The sequence below is a fragment of the Brachyistius frenatus genome, unplaced genomic scaffold (assembly GCF_029030835.1).
Source record: "Brachyistius frenatus isolate BFR_SWC_R1_liver_20210118 unplaced genomic scaffold, ASM2903083v1 Contig_41, whole genome shotgun sequence".
NCBI classification, from domain to species: Eukaryota; Metazoa; Chordata; class Actinopteri; family Embiotocidae; genus Brachyistius; species Brachyistius frenatus.
Genome location: NW_027210640.1, coordinates 172223 through 191200, shown reverse-complemented (window position 1 = coordinate 191200; position 18978 = coordinate 172223). Strand labels below are relative to the sequence as shown.

Here is an 18978-nt window from a genome sequence, read left to right as displayed (position 1 = left end):
CCTCAGATGACCTCCACAGAGTGGAAAATAGATCCATTTCAGTCCCACTTTACACCCAAATTTACTGTACAAACATTCCTGCAACAAACCACATCTTCTAATTTTGGCTTTCATATACTGATCTATCTTTGGTCTTCGTCACTGGCTAAAAAAGAGTAAGATTTCTCTACAAAAACTGCTTACATGATTTTAATTGTGTGGGAAATGTAGGGTCATATTTATACTGCGATAACAGTGATGACGGGGATGTACATAGGAGAAGCAACAAATGAGAATCCGGACTTTAGCTAAACAGTTAAAAAGGTGTCCTGCATTAGCCAGATCATAACTCAATGCATATAAACACGTCATTAAAGGCATAATCATCAAGAACTCGCTATACTGATTAAAACACACAAAGAAAGAAAGCAGCTCATCAGCAGTAACTGAAATCTTTTTGTGGAAAGTCAGGAGCAGGAAGCTGGATAGCAAAACTAAATGAATAAAACCTCTCTCTTTGTAAAGGAAAACAAAACAAAACACGTTTATCGCATTTTTATATTATGTAAAGATCTTCTATGTGCATCTCACTTTGTTTAAAGGGAGGCTGTGGCTCAGACGGTAGTGTGTTGCACACTAATTGTAAAGTTGGTGGTTGGATCCCAAGCTCCTCCTTTACACATTCCTAAGGGTCCTTGAGCAAGACACTGAACCCTAAGTTGCTCCCGATGGTGTACCATCAGTGTGTGAATGTGCTCCTGACGGCAGCACCCTGCGTGGTGATCTGTCTCATTAGCGTGTGAATGGGGGGGAAACTATGTTAAAGCGCTTTGAGACTGAAAGGTGATAAAGTGCTACAGACCATTTACCAAATCTTGTTTTCCACCCCTCCTCCTTCCATATCAAAGGAAGCAAAGAAAACGTGACTTTAAACGCGAGACGATCAACTTACTTGACCGCGCTACAGATCCTCACACAACAGAAACCACGCCACCTTTCTCCCGTTATCCTTTCACGGATTAAAAACACACACGGGAGCCTTTATTCTTCCCTAAATGTCTCCGCACAAACGCTCTCTTGCGCAATCACCGCTCCGGAGGTGGATGCAAAACAAGCACCGACCGACGCATGCTTGCGCCGCTAGAAGGGGCTCTGACCACAGACTATATATATATATATATATGTACATACACACACACGCATTAGTATTCTGGAGAAAGAGGGAACAAAATGTGCCACAGCCTCGAAGAAATCCCTAAAGTGTTTCTGATTTATAATGTGAAGTCAGATGAGAAAACTGGAGGCGAGAGATGAAAACAGAGTCTTAACTACTTCCAAATGGAGAACAAGTTTGGGGTTGTTTTTTTCTGGATGGATCCGCCACTTAATGAAGACACAGACGTTTATAAAAGGGAAATCATTTTTCGCTGGCAAGTCTGACGGAGCTTGAGCTAACGTCGGTAAAAAGAATAAAATGTTTGTTTTTAAACCGATACAAAGTTACTGTCGATTAATCGATTGCATGATCCGTCAAACTGTGACCGACATCATGATATGAAGCTCCTGAACTCTATCTATTTACATGCTGCCGCGCACGTACCCGAGGGGGGGGTGGGAGTGGGTGTTTGGGGAGGGGGGGGGTTGGAGGCACGTACTACATTACATTACATTACATTACATTTAGCGGACGCTTTTATCCAAAGCGACTTACAATAACTGCATTTCAACCACGAGGGTACAAAACCCAGAGCAACAGGAATCAACTACAAACACACACCAAACAGATGCCACGTTTTGAGTGCTGTGAGAAAGAAAGAAAAAAAAAGACAACCTGCAGAAAGAAAAGACAACCAGCTGTGGGACAAACACTTCACGCACAAAGCAAATGGCCCCGCGGATCAGATGGAAGTTCCAGCCATGTGCAAAAGGCATCAGACGCGCAGTATTACACACACACACACACACACACACACACACACACACACACACACACACACACACACACACACACGGTTCACTGTCTCACAGGGAAAAGTACCTTTTTGTTTTGTTTTAGTTCCATATAATAAAGCACAGAAGCTGCAAAACCTAAAACCGCGACCCCGATGGTCTCACACACACACACACACACACAAAAACAACCGTATATTAAAGCGCATTACCTCGCGCATCTCGCCCTGAAGGCCACCAAACGTCCTGAACAGGTGGGTGAAGTTCCCGGCGAGCAGGGCAGACTGTAGTTCATTTTGCAGCGCATGTTTCCTCCAAAGGTTTTCCTTTTTTTTTTACTACACGTGTCCTCTGAGTGAAAAGACACGAACCGACTCCTGTTTGAGTAGCTGAGTGTTTCTTAAAACCCTACTTGATCACATGGAGAAAACAAGGAGGCGGAGCTTAGCTCCCCTTCCCTTCCCTGGTCCTCCTCCTCCTCCTCCCGAAGCCTCTTGCACAAGTTACATTATTCGCTTGCCACCGTCTGCCAAAAAGATATGCACTGACACTCCAGAGACATATTTCAATGTTAATTAAAGACGAGGCAGCGCTTGGCATGTTGGCAGAGAGGTTTGGTTGGCTCTGTCCTTTTAGTAGGAAATGTTCTGGAACCAAATAAGCTATTCTGAACTTTGCCTCAAAAACCAGAAGACTTCTAGTCTTGTTCCTTGTCTTTGACCCTTTCGGTGTGTTTTTATGTCTCGAGTTTTGAGGAAAAGCACCTTCAGGGAGTTGGATTGTCAAATGTGTGAGATTAAAATGATAATTTAGCGCCCGGACTGGGGCTGGCAGTGAGTTGCATTCCTCAACAGGCATCTCGCTGGCATGCGAAATCTTAATGTTGACAAACAATGCCAGCAGAAGACATTCCTCCCTTTGAACTGAGCATTTCCACATCTGGGACAGTGAAGGAGAAGTATGTCCACGAGCTGTGGCTGGAATGTGATTTTAATCGAAAAAGAAAAGAAAAAGACACACAAAAAAAGACAAGACATGCAGGTTGAATTAAATGATCTTGTCAAGTGACAGGGAGATCTGACCGGGAGGAGGTCAAGCAAAACAAAGCAAAGTGTACCTCTTATTGAAAGAGGAAGACATGTGATGGTTTATATAAGGACCACTCGCTGTGATAACCTCAACATGGGCCTTCCCTGCAGACTGAAGCAGCGTACACATGCACCCCCCATCCCCCCCCCCTTCCCGGACACCTCCGGCCCCGAGGCCAGCGCGTCCAAACCCAGACATCTGTGTCACAGCCACCATCCCGCTGGGACGACACACAGCTCCACACTGAGGGACAGTCCTGTAACCGCAAGGTTGCCTGTCTCCTGTTTGGACGCGGAGCTCGCACACCTGCAACCTCTTTCCTCTCGTCACCGTGCCAACTTTGAGACACCCGCTGGACCAAAGTCCTTCTCGCCTTCATCTCAGACTTCATCACATTATGTTTTATGGCGGCAGAAAACCAAATGTGTTCTCCATTAGGGCACCGGCACACGTCCCTGTCCCAAAGCATACAAACAGTCACTGCAGGGGGGGACAGCTGAATAAATGAGAGCTGAGCCTTACAGTGAAACCCCCCTCCCCCCTTAAAGAGTGCCTTACAAAACAATAGCTGGAGGGTTGGTGGGGGCTGCAACAACAGATGAGTGGGCTCGCTGACAGCTCACTGTTGTCCTCTTTCTGATGCAAACACCACCATCAGCCCGGATCATGAGGCAGGTTTTTTTTTTTTTTAAAAGGTGGAGTTCAGCTGCTCCACCAGAAGGGGTCAGCAGAGGCTCCAGATAGCTGTGGCACAGACCTTCAGTGAAAAGCAGCTTCAGGCAAGCGCTGTTCAGTCATGACTTCACTTAAGGAGCTCAATGAATTCATTGTTAAGGCAGAAATCAAATAGAAGCTTATATTTGATGAAATATTCTTTGACATATGAATTGCGGTGCATGTTTAACTTTGTGTGCTGCTCGTAAGCTTTGTACCCCGTTTCTGTTCACTTGTTCCTGTACTAACTTTACATGCCGTCTTTCATGGCTAATTTCACATCTGGCCAGGAGACAAAAGTTGAAAAAAATGATTGCTTTGGCAAAAACTGGGACATTTACAGGCATGCTGTGTATGCCAAAATGCCATTCGCAGTTTCTGTGAGAACATTATGATGTCTTTGATTTGTTTGTTTTATCCAACCAACCGTGCAAAACCAAAAGACAATCAATTGCCATCAGCTGAAATTTCTCTGAGTTGAAAAGTTGGAACCATGAGAATGTTTTGCTTAAAAAAAAAAAAAAAAAAAAAACCTTAGTTACCAATTAACATTCTGCTGATCAACTCCTCGATCGATTGATGGTTGCAGCTCTTCAATGAGCCTTGAAATGTGAGATGCGAAAGTGGATTTTCTATTGGTATTTTTGCAAGAGGCCGTCCTGTGTGTTCCTCAGGTTTACAGATGCGGTTCGAGCAATCATTTCAAATCCAGTTTTCAACTGACACATGCTGTATAAACAAAAGATTTAACATTTATAAAAACCCACCTGGGCTTCAGCCAGTGGAATGATTGGTGAGATTAACTTTACAAACAGCTCTCAGTTAAGTGCCAGTATTTTGTTAGTAGTGACGTGTTCTGTTGTATTTTGAAGGTACGTCCTTTTGGTTAAATAAAATAATGAAAGCACTACCAGGACTGCAACTAAATCTTTATTTAGATAATAATATCAGTTCTTTTCAGTTAATAGATTTTTTTTCTAAATGCTGCAGTGACACAAAATGAACAAGACCCATTATAAGTTTCCAACTTACCCCTACGTGATTTATTCACATTGCTAGTCGGAAAACTTAAAAGGTTTGTAGCCATCAAACATTTGGCATTTTTACATAAAAAGTGAGTGAAGCTGAAGCCAAAACAGTTACAGGTTAATTATCTACCAATTACCTAATCAATTAATTAACAAACATTTCTTAAAACCAAGACTGAAAAATGTCAACAATGCAGAGATGTCCTTAAAACCCTTTGAAATTTGAACAACTACATATTTACTGACAACTGGGTGAAGTGAGGAGGACGGTGTGACATGAGGCATTAAGACATAAGCCTATTCACCTAATACCATAAGCATTTTGTTATTCAAAATAAATTTAGAACTGAAGACGATTCAAGGTAAACATGTTAAGTCCCTCCACTGCTTGCTGAGACGATACCTGACACGTATACCAGGTGTAAAGAAAAGGATCATTTACATTCCAAGATGTGGGAAATTAGGACCCTGCATACCACCAACACGACTCTCAAGAGCCGACAAATGATCTGAAACTCAAGTGTTACATGAGCCAAGTTACACAATCCACGAGGACTGCTTGGTATTTCCTAATGCACACTTGAAATCCCCCAGAACTTAATTTTCATACTGAACTATATTAGTCACAAGAGAAATGATTTTTGACTGAGCTCTTCGAAAACAGTCAAACAATGGTGACAATTATAGGATGCTGGAAGTATGCGCGTCTGCGAACATGGTGGAATTTTGGTCTACATAAGGGGTGGTCCATACGGACACAATGGAGGCTGAACAAAATAATACAGGTCTCTGAGAAGTTTTATTTTTCCAGCACTAAATCAAAGTCATGAGTGGGTGCGTCTGCTGCCACCAAGCTTCCTCATAAACAGGCCAGAGGAACCGTCTCACTCGCACCCTTGCACCCTCGCCTGTTGCATAACCGCCAGACTGGTGCATAAGCAACTCCTCGTCCAGAATGTGTCCGTCCGCGGCCTGCTGGAAGCCGAGCAGCCCGTCTTCCCCAAAAACATGGACAGCTCTAGTAGACATCTTGGTGGACAAACCGGATGACAGGGAGCATGAGAAGTGCTCGAGTCCCTCTGGGGCTTAATGCAAGCAAGGATAAGATCTGAATTCTTGAGACAGCGGATGGACTTTATCCATCAGTTAATTTAAGCAGATTAATAAAGCCTCCATATTTCAGCTTGTCTAGTGGCTAAAATAACTGCCAGTGGGGGTGTTTGTTAGCGGTAGCCGAGTGACTTCTGCAGCTCCTGTTACGTACCCATCAAAATCCATATGCAGACACAGTGGGGGATCCAAAGCAGAGGCCCGGCAGCCTTAAATAATCACTGCCAAAATGGCGTTCAACTAAAACCAGATCTTCAGCATGCACCGTGTGCCTCGATATCAAATTTCACCACTTTTTCTCTGCCCGAGTGATTTGGGCCTGCGCAACTTGTTTGGCTCCGATCCGGATTAAGACCTCACTGGAATGTGTTAAAAGTAATAGTGTTACTCTCAAGGCTTGAATGGGAAAATTCTGGCACCTCAGCGTTAACGAGCCTCTGGATTCAGCAGAGCATTTATCACAGGATCAAGGATTTAGCCTTATTTGGGCTTCCTCTCTGAAGTAGAGGGTTTGGGTCAGACCAATGTCACTGGGCACGACACTGTAAAAACAAAGAGCCCAATACACGTCTGGGCCGCTGTTCATCACCGTGGCTTCGAGCTGGGGCTTCAGACTTGATTTCACATCGCACAGTGGAGCTTTAACGCTATCGTGAAGATTAGATAACCGATTTGTGGACACAAGTGTCAAAACTGAGGTTGGGGCGGCAACAATTAGCCGACCCGACAGAAATGCAACTCATTTGCCAGAGTTGTTCAATCGCATCCAACATCATGGTCATAAATAGTGGAGAAAATATTTTGAGGTGTTTGAATGTTGGTTTGACAAAACAAGACGTGCAGTCACATTGTTGGTCTGCGCTAAATTATACCAGGCATTTTCAGCATTTACTGACATTTTATAGACGTAATCATGAACCCATTAATCAAGAACATTTCCCAGAGATCAACTGATGACACAATCACGAGTTGCAGCCCCAGTTGAGTAAGTGGTAAATACAAAATTCACTGTCCTCCTTCATCAGCTACTGTTGACATGTGTGACCCTCTGTATGTTAATAGCGAACAGTTGACGCCTGTGATTAAATTAGGTATCTCCTAGGTGTGAATGTCTTTAACTGACTGAGTCTGAGGCAGGACGATGTTGAAGAGGCCCTTGTGTGCTCTGCAAACTTCTACTCGGTAAACACAAGTCAAATGTCAGCACAGTTTCCAAAGATATAGTTGACAGAATGAAAAGGCTGCCGCCGTACAATGCTATCATTGAGTCATGAGGTCTTTTATGTAAATGGTGAAAGTCTTTGATGGTTATGATCGGCATTCACCCGTTCCTCCCTGCAACTGAAAAGACTTGTTCAGTTGGGAGATCAGAGCTCGGCACAATGTCAAGTCACGCTACGTCTATTAAGGCTCCGCGGTCGGTGATTCCGCTCGAGGGGGGCTTCCTATACAACTGCTGAGTAATACTTAGTGAACAGAGGGACCCTGCGACTGACAGGGTCCTCTGAGGATATGTGCCCTGCCCGAGGCCGGTTAGCAATTACACATTTTGTACGTGTTCTTCATTTGCATCGAGGGAAGGTGACTCCAACTGAGCCTACGCCGAGGATAGTGTAGTATTTGATCAAATCTGAGTGTTCACAAATGTGCACTAAACCAATCATAGTTCTGAAAGACGCAGAAAAGGGGCAGACCATTGATGAAGAAGGCACTTCTCTCCTTCCTGCAGCTTTCCCACGTTTAACTTTCCTCCTCCTGCTTCCTGAGCCCAATAACGAATGTCTGTTTCTTAGTCGTAAGCAGCGGCCACATACCTGGTCTGGATCAAATAACTCTCTGTGGCGAAAGCCTGGGGTCACTGATCAGGTGTGCTCACACCAAATATAAATCCATCTTTTCTTTATTGTTGATAAAAGTTGATAAAGTTGATCATTGTGGAGAGAGACGGCAGTAAAAGGGCTACCGCTGCTGCTTGTTTACCGGGGGACCGATCAAAGCCTCACAATAAATCCATTCAGCCGACCCGCGGGTCGCTTTCCTGGAATGCTTACAAATGCAGAGCGTAATTTATAATCTAGTTAGGTTAAAAACTAAACTCATATTTGCTGTGGAAAGTGTAGCTGTTAACAAGAGGAGGTTTAAGCAGAGCTGTATGGGATCAAATGAGGGTCAGTCATGTTTTTGGAGTTTGTATAATAATGTTCAGAAATAGTTTTTAAAAACCGCAGCTTTACTATTTATTGACCTTTGAAAATCTCAGATGGGGAAATCCAAGATAGAAAATAGTCTGACAAGTCTGAGCAGAAATAATGTCAGCTCAAAAAAAAAATATTCATATTAATTGGTTACTTTAGAAAATAAATAACAAGTTAATTGTTTGGGCCGTAAAATATCAAATATCCAGTTTACTTTCACACAAAGAGAACAAGAAAAAAAATTGACATATTTCAGGAGCTGGAAGCAGGTAACGCAGCAAGGCTATAAAAAAATAAAACAGCCTGGTTTTAAAATTCCTTCTGGACATTATTACACAAGCCCTGAATTGTTCTGGCCTTTATTTCAGCCCGAAGAGGCTGCAGCAGAGGTGACAATGTTAAACAGGCAAGCAACTCTAGATGTCCACAGTGTTGAAGAAACTTGCACAAAATGTGATTGAAGGATGAGGCGGCACGTTTCCCAACTGAGGATTTCCATTTTTCCCAAAGCAATCATTTTGAGGAATGCTCCTTTATGCCCTTTCACTTCAGACAAGTCCGACCTTGCAGGAGAGCTGCCTCAGGACAAAGGGAGGTGGAATGAGGCGCCTCCCTGAGGTTTACCTGCGGTTAGTTGAAACATTTTGGATAAAGCCGCACGGTTACTCACGGAGCCCGGAGGCGAACATGAGCTGGACGAGGAACATACAGAAGGAGCGGAGTCTTCTGCCAGCTGTGACGACACACACTTGCTCAACTGCTACTGTTGCTTTACATCTCATCTGAAGTATATGGTCGCACAGACGGACTCGTCGTCACTGCAGTGCATCTCTCACACACACACACACACACACACACACACACACACACACACACACACACACACACACACACACACACACACACACACACACACACACACACACACACACACACACACCGGATTGACCAACGTCACTTCTGTTTTACTGCACTTATTGCCGACTTTAAAGCCGACAGCGGTCCATATGCACCAATTATGATCATCTGTCATTTACCGTGCCGTGATCTATGCTATCTACATCAAATGATGCACATGACTCCTCTTTTTTTTTTTTTTTTTTTATCACAACTACGACAAATAATTGGAAACAAAAACATAAACTGTGCTGCTGACTGACAATGAAACAAATAAACAAACGAATATCATTCCACCCTCTCGGATAGAAATCATTTGAAGCTCTGCCATTTCAAAATTTGATGATGGGATTCATTTAGATCAGAGGGCACTTCTGTCACAGGGACTCCTCTGGCTAAATTCAGCTTATTAAGTGATGAAATCGAATTAAAATCAAGCCAAATTTTCTTGCAAATGTCCTCAGACTACCTTACGGATCTCTTTGTCCTTTGTCCCAAACGAGGAATTGTTTTTTGGCTCATTCCAGTTCATGACATGACAAGCCAACAACACCTTAAATGCATCTGAAGTTTGTTTGCCGGTTCATGCTGGCTATCCATCAGATAGCACATGGGAACATAATTAAAATGTGACGAAGGCAAACCACAAACACGTTAACTTCAAAGTAAAAAAAAAAAAAAAAAGGCATTCATTTTCCTATAGTATTTAAATACACAACGGGTACCTGCATGCTTTGCCCTGATTAATGATTCAATGACAAGTCAGCCTTACAGCTGAGTTTTTATTAGCATTTGATAAATCAAAACATTAAATGAAGCGTTTCCTTTATTCCCTACGCAGCATCTGCTACATCATGAGCAAACACCTGAAAGCTAATATTCAAAAGAAAAGGTCCAGATATTAGCGCTCTCTATTTGATAAGACAAAGTAAAGTGCAGAGAGAAGAGCGAGGGATTTTAAGAATGGGATAAATGAAGAAATAACCAAATCAATTATTCAAAGACGAAGATGACGGCGGGTCATATAACTGCATGCGTAACCAAATTTAAAACGTTTCTAGCAACTTGGCGGCACATTTTTGACCACTAATTTATTTTACGTGGAGATTTTCTGCAAAATTCTAATCTTTGTCAGGCTTTTAAAAATTTAAGTTGTTTTTCTTACGTAGCTTTAAAATTTTGAAGCAGCGTGTGAACAGCATCACTAATGATCCTCGTGCGCTCGATACGTTTTCATTAGAGCAATTTTCCGTTCTATTTTATAGAACTACATGCAGCTGCAACAAGCAATTTTTTTTCATTAATTACTGATCAAACCATTAATGTCTTGATCAACTGTTTCAGCCATAAAAGGTGAAAAGTAAATAATATAAACGTTCACCCTAACATCCTGCGGCACAGCGAAGGCTTTGAATGTCGTGTTTAGTCTGAGAAGTCTGTAGGACACAATGGAACAAGTGAACTTTATGCTTTTTGCCTTCAAAAAAGGATTTCAGTTTTCCGTTAGATCATTTTCACACTAACCGGCACAACTTTGGCGAGCAGCGCATGACGACATGGGAAACACTTGGCTTTGAATTGACATGTCAGGATAATTTGATTTAGCTCACAGCGCTGAGCACACGAGCAGCCGTGACAGGTTAGTAACGAGCGCAGCTCGATGGTCCGACGGCAGTTTCTCTAGATTTAAGGGTGATTTTTGTTTTTCATAACGCACTCTCCGGAGTCAGTGGATTTATGTTGTTAAATCACCAGCGTCTTAGCTGCGCTTGCATATGACACACTTCAGAATGAATATATGTGATGTTTACGCTGACAGAACGCTGATCATGTTATCCAAGTGTGATCTTCTATTTGCAGGACTAAAACCCTATTGTACGTCGCCACGCACGCACGCACCCCCCCCCCCCCACACACACACACACACACACACTGTACGGTCAAAAGAAACCCGAGCACCGGATCCTCGTGACGGGCAGAATGTAGATACTCAAGGTATCACAGAGCCGTGAAACGCTGCCACATCCAGAGGGTCACAAAACGCACCTTGCTGCCTCTTGTAGAGCATGCAGAAAGCACGCATGCTCTACACACTCGCGCCTGCTGACATGTCCAGCCTGACGCCACGTTAAAATGAGCAGGTAGTCCCAAAATGACATCTTTCTTTTTTTAAAACGTAAGAAAACGTTTGTCAATTTATGCAAGTATTTAAATGCAACGAGGAAGGTGCGGATCGAATTTTTTTTGCCGTCATGTTCACAGGATCCTTTTTCAGAATATATTCATTTTCCTGCATTTTGTCCTCACAGCAAAAATGTGTATGGCACAGTATTAAAAACATAACGAGACATTTATTCTTTGTTTTAAACCTGCTTGCTCTTTAAATATATTGAAATATCTATTCTTCCAGATCGACATCTAAGTGGCTCTTTAACCAAAAGCCCCCTGAAAATCCTAAACAAGACAGCCGATGGAAGAAAACAAACAATAATGTGCTTCTTTTTTTTTTTAATATGTTAAAATGCACAATGGCGCAAAAAACACTGTTAAGTTAGAACCCCAAAGACATCCAAGTTTAACCTGCAAACAATGTCATTTATCCAACAAATGCAAACTTCTGTGTTGATTCTCCTCGAATGGTTATCTCATCTATTGTGTCAGAAAAAAAAAAAGACACTTCAGGACTCCATAAACGTCTACATGACTCGTGAGGATGGACATGTTCTTGCAAGGTGCACGGGGTTGAAGGGGTGCAGGGTCTGGTTTAGCCAGCCAGTCCAGTCCAGGCCACACACACACGTAAACACACCCGAGCTCATACCTATCGTTGGCTGGCTTTGACCCTCGTAATCTGCTAGGCCGGAAAGCCTGGTAGAAAGCAGTGGACGGGTTCCTGCATTTTAATGGGGGAGGAAACAGAGACAGGAGAAACATGAGTAAAGCAAGAGGAACACACCCACTGGGAGGGAGAATGTGAATGAGAGAGTCGACGAAGACCCCGAACCACACCGAGAGGTCAGAGGAAGTGGGGTTGCGACCCACGCTGCCCACCTCATTTCAGCAATGACGTGATGTGGAAAGACCAAGTGCATCATGGGTGCATAAACTACCAACTGCTTCCGCTGAGGTTTTTTTTTTCTACAATGCGACAACAACATGCGCAGTTTATCCACAGTTTAGAGAACTATTAGTGTCAGAGTCTTCTAGTATATTAAAATAAAGATGTTTTAGGGGATTTGAACTTCTCACAGTACGGACTAAGGTCTGAACTGTCACGCTGTCTACATTTGATGCAATTAGTTTTGGACGTGTACACCTGTGTGGACTTCACAGGGTTTGATTTGCAGACAGGCGAGTGTCTGACGTCAGCGTGCTGTCAATTCGGCCACCAGCCTTTTTAGTTTAAATTAAAGAAACGAACAAATTCATTTTGGTTCCACTATGTAATCACCATTATTATTATGGCATTTCTACCAACACTTATTTTCCTCTTAGAAAATTAAGTTCTCGGTTTTTGCTTTTTTTTTTTTGTGCGATTTTTTTTTTTCCAAGTTCGCTCTTGATTTCTCTCGACTTTACCATGAAACACTTTGACTCCTCGCCCCGCCTACTACCGCGGCTCAATTTTTTTGTTTGTTCTTCTTCTACTGTTCAATGGGTGACGATAACCTGAAAGTTTGAACCATCCCGAAAAGTGTTTTCAAACCGAAACAGTGATTCAGTTTGATCCGGAATAGGCCGCCTCTCTGGAACGGGGTTCAAGGCACCTTTCACACCTGCTGTTTCGGTTCGGATCGAACCGAAAGGTCTGAAGGTCGGGATTTATCAAGGTAAGTGTGAGGGCACCCGGAGCATGAGAAGTGACACATAATGTTGGTTTTGCACTGCTCTGCACTCTTTTGTCAGTCGAGTCCTAAACATCAGTTTCAGTCGAGACGTCTCCTCCTTGCTTATCATGTACTGATGTTTAATAAGCACAGTGTAAAGTTTCGGGACTCTACACAATTTACTGACGCATTTTCTAATCTGCTTTTGTGTGATGTTTGTTCATCTCTGATAAATAATGTTAAAGGTCACCGAAAATCAGGGATGAGTAGGACGCGCGAGACAAAGACGTTGCAGTAAATTTGTCGGCTCCCGTCATCTATTAGCATTTGTGATTTTACCGCTGATCTTTAACTGCTTGGCGGGACGGATTGGAAGGATACAAAGTGAGCTACAGAGAGGGCTGCTTTTCCTGACACGGTGGCTGAGGGAGGATAAAATTACAAGCCACATTTAATATTCATCAGCATTGAGGTACCTGCTGGCAAATGGTGTTAATAATACACCAAGTTTATAATATAGCCTGACTGCAAATCTCAGCCCCAAGATGACAAAATGGGAAAACAATCCAAAATACTTAGAATATGTTTACAGTCTGGTATAATTTTAAAAGAAAATATTCATGTGGTATTGGATTGTAGACTTTTTCCTCCTCTGAGGTTTACATCCAACACTTACAATTGAATAGTATTGGGTTTTTTTTATCTCGTTTCATTAATTACCCTTATATTGTGTCTGTCTTTTAGAAGAGAGCAGATTAAATTAAACTCAAAGCATTTCATTACTCTCCACACAAAGCATGAAAAAAAACAAAAAAAACTTATGAAAACAAATTTAAGATTGAAGTTTGTTGAAGTGGACAGCGACAAATGTGACGTCTACATTAATAAACTGCTTTATGCTTCAACAGTTGCACTGCAAACTTTATGAGAAAAGAAAAAACAACAACAACAACAACAACCAAACAATCTTCAGCGGCGCGAATACTCAAAAACAACCACTAACGTGGACAGCCAGGGGGACAGTGGTACCTTTACATGCTAGTGTCGGGTTCAAGTTCACGTCAGTCACTCTGCTGCCTCAACGTAAAACGTTCTACTAGAGCCTCGTCCTACAATCAGAGCAAGGGTGGTCTGCAAACCAGTAAGCTGGACGGTTTCACAACATGCAGCGCCCAGAACGACCGACGCACAAAAGCGGGAGAGGAATTCAATTCCAATACTAGACTAGTCGTATCGGTGACCGTCAAGCCTGATTCCCCGGCAAGTTTCCGTATCCGAGCCCATGACGGGTTTATCTCCGCCACACCCAGCGAACAGCAGCTCGGGACCTTCGAGCTTCCTGAAGCGGGGGTGAGCTATTTCGACCAGGCAAGTTTAAAGATCTCGCAAACAACACACTTCGAGACGGCATCTGTGGCCTCGTTGCTCTCTGCGAGAGCCAAAATACCTGGTTTTATTGGGACCGGGAGGATTTTGTACGCAAGAGGAGTTCATTAGGCAGGAGGGAAGACAATCTGAGGGGAAGCGGAGTGAAGAGGAGTGATTTTAAATCAGGAAGACGTTCACTGTCTGCGTGTGAGGGGCTCTTTACTCGTTGACTTTCCGGGGGGGGGGGGGGGGGCGCCCTATACTCGATACGCTATCATGTACTAAAATTAAAAGTATTTATGAAAACGAGACTTCAAGTGTAGGAAGATTCACGCATGCAAGGTATGAGTGAATCCATCTTGCAGTTGCTTCAAGAGGTTTCAGTATTTTTCCCAAGCAAAACATGGGAAACGTTTACGCTGCTAGTATCTTTCCGGGCGTGAAGAACTCATGTTTATTTTTGTCATATATAACAGTAAACTGCACATTGTTGAGGGTTGGATTGTTGTTGGGACAAAACACGATATCTGATGTCACTTTCAGCGCCGACAGCATTTTCCACCATTTTATGACATTTCTTTGAGTCAAAATTTGTCAAAATCCAGCAAATAACGACATGTAAATAATCTAAAGTTGCATCCGTACTCAAACACCAATCCGATCCTTGACTACAATCATTTTAAATTGGTATTCAGTCATGTTGCAACCACAGCTAATTGGGTCAGTCTCAGGAGCTGAAACCAGCATCGCTGCGGGGAGCAAAGTGACGATATGCAAATTAGCTCCTTAATGTGTGAAAGGCATGCGTGCACGTTTTAACATCTTGCCTGTTGGCCTGCAGCGACATGGGTTTGAAAACGTGATGGGAAGTCTTGTGCGCTCCTCAGGCTTCAATTCTGAAAGCATTTTTCTGACAATTTCGACTGATGTGCAGAGGACTACACATGGCCTCATGACGAGTTTCTGTCAATCAGCTAAAGTTTATGTTTCTACTTCCTTATTAGTGAAGCTTCGTAGTGCCTCCAGCTCTGGGTATTGCCTGCTCATTGTTTGCGTGACACCAGTTAAGAGCATTCAAATCCACGAGATGTCAGGAGGAGTCATTTTTCATTCCTTCTGTCAAAGTGTAAAAAGGTTGCCTGGCTGTAATTATCAGACTAAATATGCAAAACCTACCAACCGTTCACCTGTTTAAAAAATGTTTTGTACCGAAATTGATTTGGTTACTAATAAAGTTTAGAGGTCAGAACTGAATGCAGGATAATAATAATAATAATAATAATCAATAAATTGTCAGTCTTTGACTTTAAATAAATACAGTGGATTTAATGAGCAAGTTGGATCATACAGTCTGCTAAAGGCATCCACTGATATTTTCTTTTTTGGTTAAAAAGTATTAATGCCAAAATAAAAAAACAAAAACATTTTAATCGAGCAACTGTCAAATGTATTCGTCATGAAGTGGTGTTGAAAACATTTCCAAATTTCATTTAGATAGAATCATTTGACAAAAGTGCTTTAAAACTACAACTATCATGTATTGACTGAGAATCGGTTTGAATTCATAAAAATATTATTTGAATTGTCACAACGTATTCAGGATTTGTGTGGTTCAGTCCACTTTCATGACATTTTTAATACATTCTGGGAGTATGTTGTTTTTTTTTGCTATGAAAGACATGACAAGTTTGTACAACAGGAAATAATTTAGCACCAAAAACAATGTGCATCCACCCTGCAAAAACATGCCAAAACTGGGTTTCTCATGTTGGGAGAGTTGCCTGAAGCAAAGTCACACCATACTGTCAGATGTGAGGGACGGTTCCTGGTCTTGTGATGTGGGTTTAACAAGGTATTTAGCAGCCAAAGCTTCTGTCAATAAAGAACCTTTTATCACATGTAAAAGTTCCTCTTCACTCATCTGCATTATTCTTGAAGAAGAAAAAAGGTTATTCAAATATCATGGATTGCATGTGCTCAAACCACAATGACAACAATAATGGTTCAATGAGGTTCCAACTCACGGCCGCTGTGATACACGAACCTATAAAAACAAATATACCCATAAAAATCCTGATGTTCTGACTGGTTAGCAATAATATACACAAGATGAAAACAGTGTCTCGAGAGGGATTTTTGCCTGTAAACCCCATTTAGTCTTTAAGCTCCCAGAGAAAAAGGATGGTGCATGAACTGACAGGCTTGAATGTAGACATGCTGCCAAGGATCACTTGCGGAAAGCTTTCAGTGGATAATTATTTAAAGTTTTCTACCTTTAAAATAACTTCAGAGTCTTAAGGACAAGCCGCATGACAAAAAAAGACCAAACAATATTGGAGCGCAGCTTGTTTTCCTGAAGTTGTTTTTCCTGCCACGGACTTTTTGATGTTGATCCCTGGGCATGTGACTATACATCCTTATCTACATGTCATGGATTCAAAACTCTCTCCCTATTCGTATCACAGACGTTAAATTTGGCTGCGGCCCGTGGCGAGGGGGGGGCTGAATAAACTGGACGGGGGGGTGGGGAGGGATGAGATGTAACCGAGCAGTTGGAGTTCTTCTCATAATGCAGTGATTAGGAGTTGCTGTGGGAGAGAGAGAGAGAGGAAGAGGCTCAATGGCAACCAGGGGACGTGACCCTCTGCATGGGGGCCAAGCCTGCAGCCATACCCGACTCAGGCAAAGTCCCAGCTGCGCAGCTAACCACAACTGACAGCACAACCCCGCCCACCCTCCTATGGGAAGCTACAGAGTGCGGGAAATAAAATTGGGGTTTGCAGGGGTATCTGTGACTCAACTTACAAAATCTCAATAAATAAGGTCGCAGCTCAGGCTTTAGCATTGTTAAAGGCAGGCTGGAACAGCTCAGCAAAGACGGGCAAACATGTAAAGTCAGTGAAAGATTAGTGAAAATATGTCACACTGATATGAGCATTCTCGTAAGCAGAGGGTGTTCATTTCTGCCTGGGTTACACATAATTGTTACCGTGAGTACAGATGACTCAGTATAACTCACAATGTGGGGTGGCTCCTTCAGCTGGGCGGCAACCGATAGCATCAGCCTGAAGCTACAAAGCCACCCTATCTGCTCAATTTCACTTCGCGGGGCTCAAGTTCACCGACTTCCCCGGTTAAATAAAGTGTAGAATTGGTTCCTGAAGCGTGATGCTGGCCCACTGAACTCTGCCATACAAGCCGTCCGGGCTGTTTCTGTCTCAGCTTGTCAGCTGCTTTGTAACAACACTCGCCTGTCACTTTCCAGTGACTTTGCCTGGGGTTAAGCAGGCAGGCAATTGAGGAGCACGTATCTGACAAAGTTCAAAGGACGTATTCAGCAGGAGAGGAGAGCAAGCATGACAAACTTGAGATGGTTCACGACACAGCTGCCTCTGAAAAAAAGGGTCGCTGTATTTTTGTGACTACTGCTCGTCATAAAGTCTAGTCGCCCAATCTGAACAAGTACTATAGAGTTATGGGTTCAGTGACCCTGAGAACAGGCGGTCTTTTCTGCAGATCTTTGGATATTTATCCAAAAATAAAACATTACCATACACTCCTTCACCTTACCACACACAGTGCCATACTTTTACTGCTACTGCAAACGGTTCAGTCTCGTGCTTTCATCCAACATCTTTGATCCAAGGGCTTCCCAGCTGCTGTATAGCTGGTTGCCTGAGCATTCATATCCGCATGCAGACAAAGCACTAGCAGATTCCTGTGACAAATCACAGTCAACTCCTTTTACATACCTTACACTGGGTGTAGGCATTGCCGTTAGTGCCCTAAGGTCAACTTTTCTTTTCTTATTAATTTAATCTGTAATGATGTCTGAATCAATTAAGAAATTCAGTATGCCCTAAAAACAAAAATTGTTGTAAAACAAAAATGACTGCACTGAGACATAAAGCTTTTTGGTCACCACTGACACTGGGCAAAACTAATTAAAACCTAATTTCTGCTGATTGATGAGGACCATATCTAGTAAATGTCTAATTTTGCGCAAGAGCGATACTTCAGTGTCTCTGGCGGCCGCTCACACCCATCAAATAAACATTTCAGTGACGAGTTCGGTGATAAAATGCCAATGCGCTGGCCCTTCCCCGATCTCAGCTGCTGTTGGCCGGCTGAGGTACACTCACTGACAGCACAGGAAGTAGTAGCCGAATATTTTCCATTGTTTGGTATGAAGTTTTTTTGGCTGACCTCGCTCTGAGCTGCGGTTTAGAGTGGCAAAGCGACAGAGTGGTGCAAAGAGGCAGGATAAGGGGAAAAAAACAAGCGGGGAAAGTGAAAAAGAAGATGGTTGTTAGACCTCAAGTACATAAGCAGCGTCTGTAGGTGAGAAACCAAGAATATGGATGAATCAGAGAAAAATCAGGGTACCTTTAAGTGCAGTACTCTGGTCAGGATGTGTTTTCAGCTGTGTTCATGTTTCACAGCTCGATGATAGTTAAGATTGCGGCTGGAATATTTGAACATGTTAAACATAGAGGCTGACTCAGACAAAAGGTACAGACGCATGACAGTGTGAAAGTTCAGTACGAACCGGTCAGCCCACCTCGCCAATGTGCTGACCAAGAGGTCAACTTGTCTCATGTTGGTTAAAAGCTTCTCAGATTCTGCAACACTAAAAAGAGACAAAGAGTTTTAAAGCTATCAGTTAAAAAGTTAATAAATGATGAGTGACTCGTGGATATTGTAACAGCTAGTTTTGAAAGGTTTCAGCATTTGTCCTGAAGAAGTCAGGACTGAGTCACAGCAGCATGATGCAATAAGTTCAACATGGAGTTATGAAAGGGTCTACCATGTCATAAGGTG

General features: G+C 42.8%; 1 protein-coding gene across 1 annotated transcript in view; it reads right to left on the bottom strand.

Annotated features, from left to right (window-relative positions):
* Positions 1-18978, bottom strand: part of tsc22d2 (TSC22 domain family 2) — a 33811-nt gene that overhangs the window by 4062 nt on the left and 10771 nt on the right. The window contains 1 exon segment of the mRNA XM_069702239.1: positions 11784-11855. Coding sequence (XP_069558340.1) covers positions 11784-11855 — 72 coding nt within the window.